We start from the raw sequence: 2,068 nt of genomic DNA on the forward strand, positions 1-2,068 counted from the left end.
ATGCTCATCGCGATTACCTATTTGTTTGTGTTTAAAGTGACAGCTCAGAGTGATCAACAAAATCTCAGTTTATTAGAGAACTTGTACGCTAAAATGTCCGGTGCATGTGAGTGTACGACCTTGTCCTTTACATTTATGGCCAAAAATTGTGTAAGTTTTATTTAATTGAACTTTTATTTGCATTTACAGGTCGCGCTATTATGGATCTACAATTAAATTCTATGAATAGTCAAAATGAAATATTGAGAACTATGAAAATTATATATATAGATAATATGGAAAAGCGAACTTTTTCTATAGAAAAGGCTTTTCAAACATTAACTGAATCGGGTGTTTTTGATATAACAAGGCAAACGAAAATAATAATTCATGGCTATAAGGACAGTTCACAGTCCTCAGTTTCGTTGGATATAGCGGAGAGTTACAACGAAAAGAAAATGTTTAATGTTCTTCTCGTGGATGCGGAAGAAATGATGAATCAAAGGTACATTTTGTCCGTACACAATGCTCGTCTAGTGGGAAAAAGGTTAGCAAATTTGTTAGGTAATCTGGAAAACTTCGGAGCCAGCGCTGACGATTTTCACCTTATTGGTGTTAGTTTGGGAGCACATATTGCGGGGTGGGCTGGAAAATACTTTCATAAATATAAATCACATTTACTAGGCCGTATAACTGGTTTAGATCCCGCAGGCCCGTGTTTCTCTTTTGCATATCCTGATCAGAGATTAGACAAAATGGACGCTAAATATGTAGACGTGATGCATTCGAACATGTTAGTACAAGGAGTGATTGAACCTCTCGGTCACGCTGATTTTTACTTAAATGGTGGAGGACCTCAACAACCAGGATGTATCATGCCTTCTTGTAGTCACCTACGAGCAGCTCAAGTTTATGCAGAAAGCATACGGACCCCAAAATCATTTGTGGGTATTCGATGTCGCAGCTGGCAACAATTTGAAGCAAATAAATGTAAAAATAAAGATTATGCCGTTCTCGGGTACGGTTCCTCAACCTCGACCCGTGGTCTGTATTACCTGCGGACATCGGCCGGCTCACCTTTCGGCCTTGGTATGAATGGTACAAAACAAGTTGCTTCGACTAAAAATAATAACAATTGGTTCATGAATTTAAGTTACACTTGACGAAATATTATTTTCAGTTTAGTGCTGTTTACGTTACGTTCCGTTGCCATAGACGCTTAGTTGTTTTGTGATATGTTTTATGTATATATTTTTTTCGGTTTGTACAGTTTATTGTTTATTAGTGTAACAGGACCTTTGCATTATTTATAAGATCCTAAACATTAGGTTAAAGGTTAAAGTAAACAAAATACGGTATAAAACGCTGTTATTTTCGAGACAATTATTTTACTTGTTTATTTATAGCTATTAAAATATACACTAAGCAATGAACAAATATTTTTTTAAACACAGTAGTAAATGTAAATAATTTTAGTGTAAGAGCTCCATTATTTCGTAGTTTTCTTTTCTTTAAAAAGAAGGAACATCGCATAAAATCGATTCAGCACGCTTTACCCTTTTTAGAGCGTGATGGATTTGTCTCCGCTATAAAGATTTTTCCACAATTTAAATAACTAATTTAACCGACTTCAAAAAAGGAGGAGGTTACTCAATTCAACCGTATACATATTTATTTTTCATGTATGGTCGGTGACAACTTCGTCGTTGAACCGATTTCGATGATACTTTTTTTATTGGAAAGGAGATATCCCAAGTGTGCTGCCATGATAAGGAAACCAGGATCAGATGATAGAATGGTAGTGACGACTAGTGCGTTTGTAAATTTTTTCCGTGTACTTACGTTATATTACTTGTCGATGAATTCAAGTCGGTTTTTTTTCATTTGCGAGCAAATACAATTATTATTTCAAATGAGAGCAAGATTTTATTTAAAAAAAAAAACTAAGTATTAAAGGCGCTAGTCTGTATTTAAACCAAAAAAATATATATTCTGATGTTTTAAACTTTACAATTAAATTTAAAATAATTACAAAATTGTTAGATTATTACATTTATTTACCGAATAAATTTTGAGCAAAGGAACATTA

The 2,068-nt window shown here is 33.9% G+C and overlaps 1 protein-coding gene across 1 annotated transcript; it reads left to right on the forward strand.

Annotated features, from left to right (window-relative positions):
* On the forward strand, nt 1–1,147 carry LOC123658223 (lipase member I-like). The gene is made up of 2 exons (XM_045593665.1): nt 1–106; nt 190–1,147. The coding sequence occupies exons 1-2, from the start codon at nt 1–3 to the stop codon at nt 1,140–1,142; spliced, it is 1,059 nt and encodes a 352-aa protein (XP_045449621.1). The 3' UTR covers nt 1,143–1,147.
* The last annotated feature ends 921 nt before the right edge of the window (nt 1,148–2,068 follow it).

The sequence above is a fragment of the Melitaea cinxia genome, chromosome 12 (genome assembly GCF_905220565.1).
Source record: "Melitaea cinxia chromosome 12, ilMelCinx1.1, whole genome shotgun sequence".
Lineage (NCBI taxonomy): Eukaryota > Metazoa > Arthropoda > Insecta > Lepidoptera > Nymphalidae > Melitaea > Melitaea cinxia.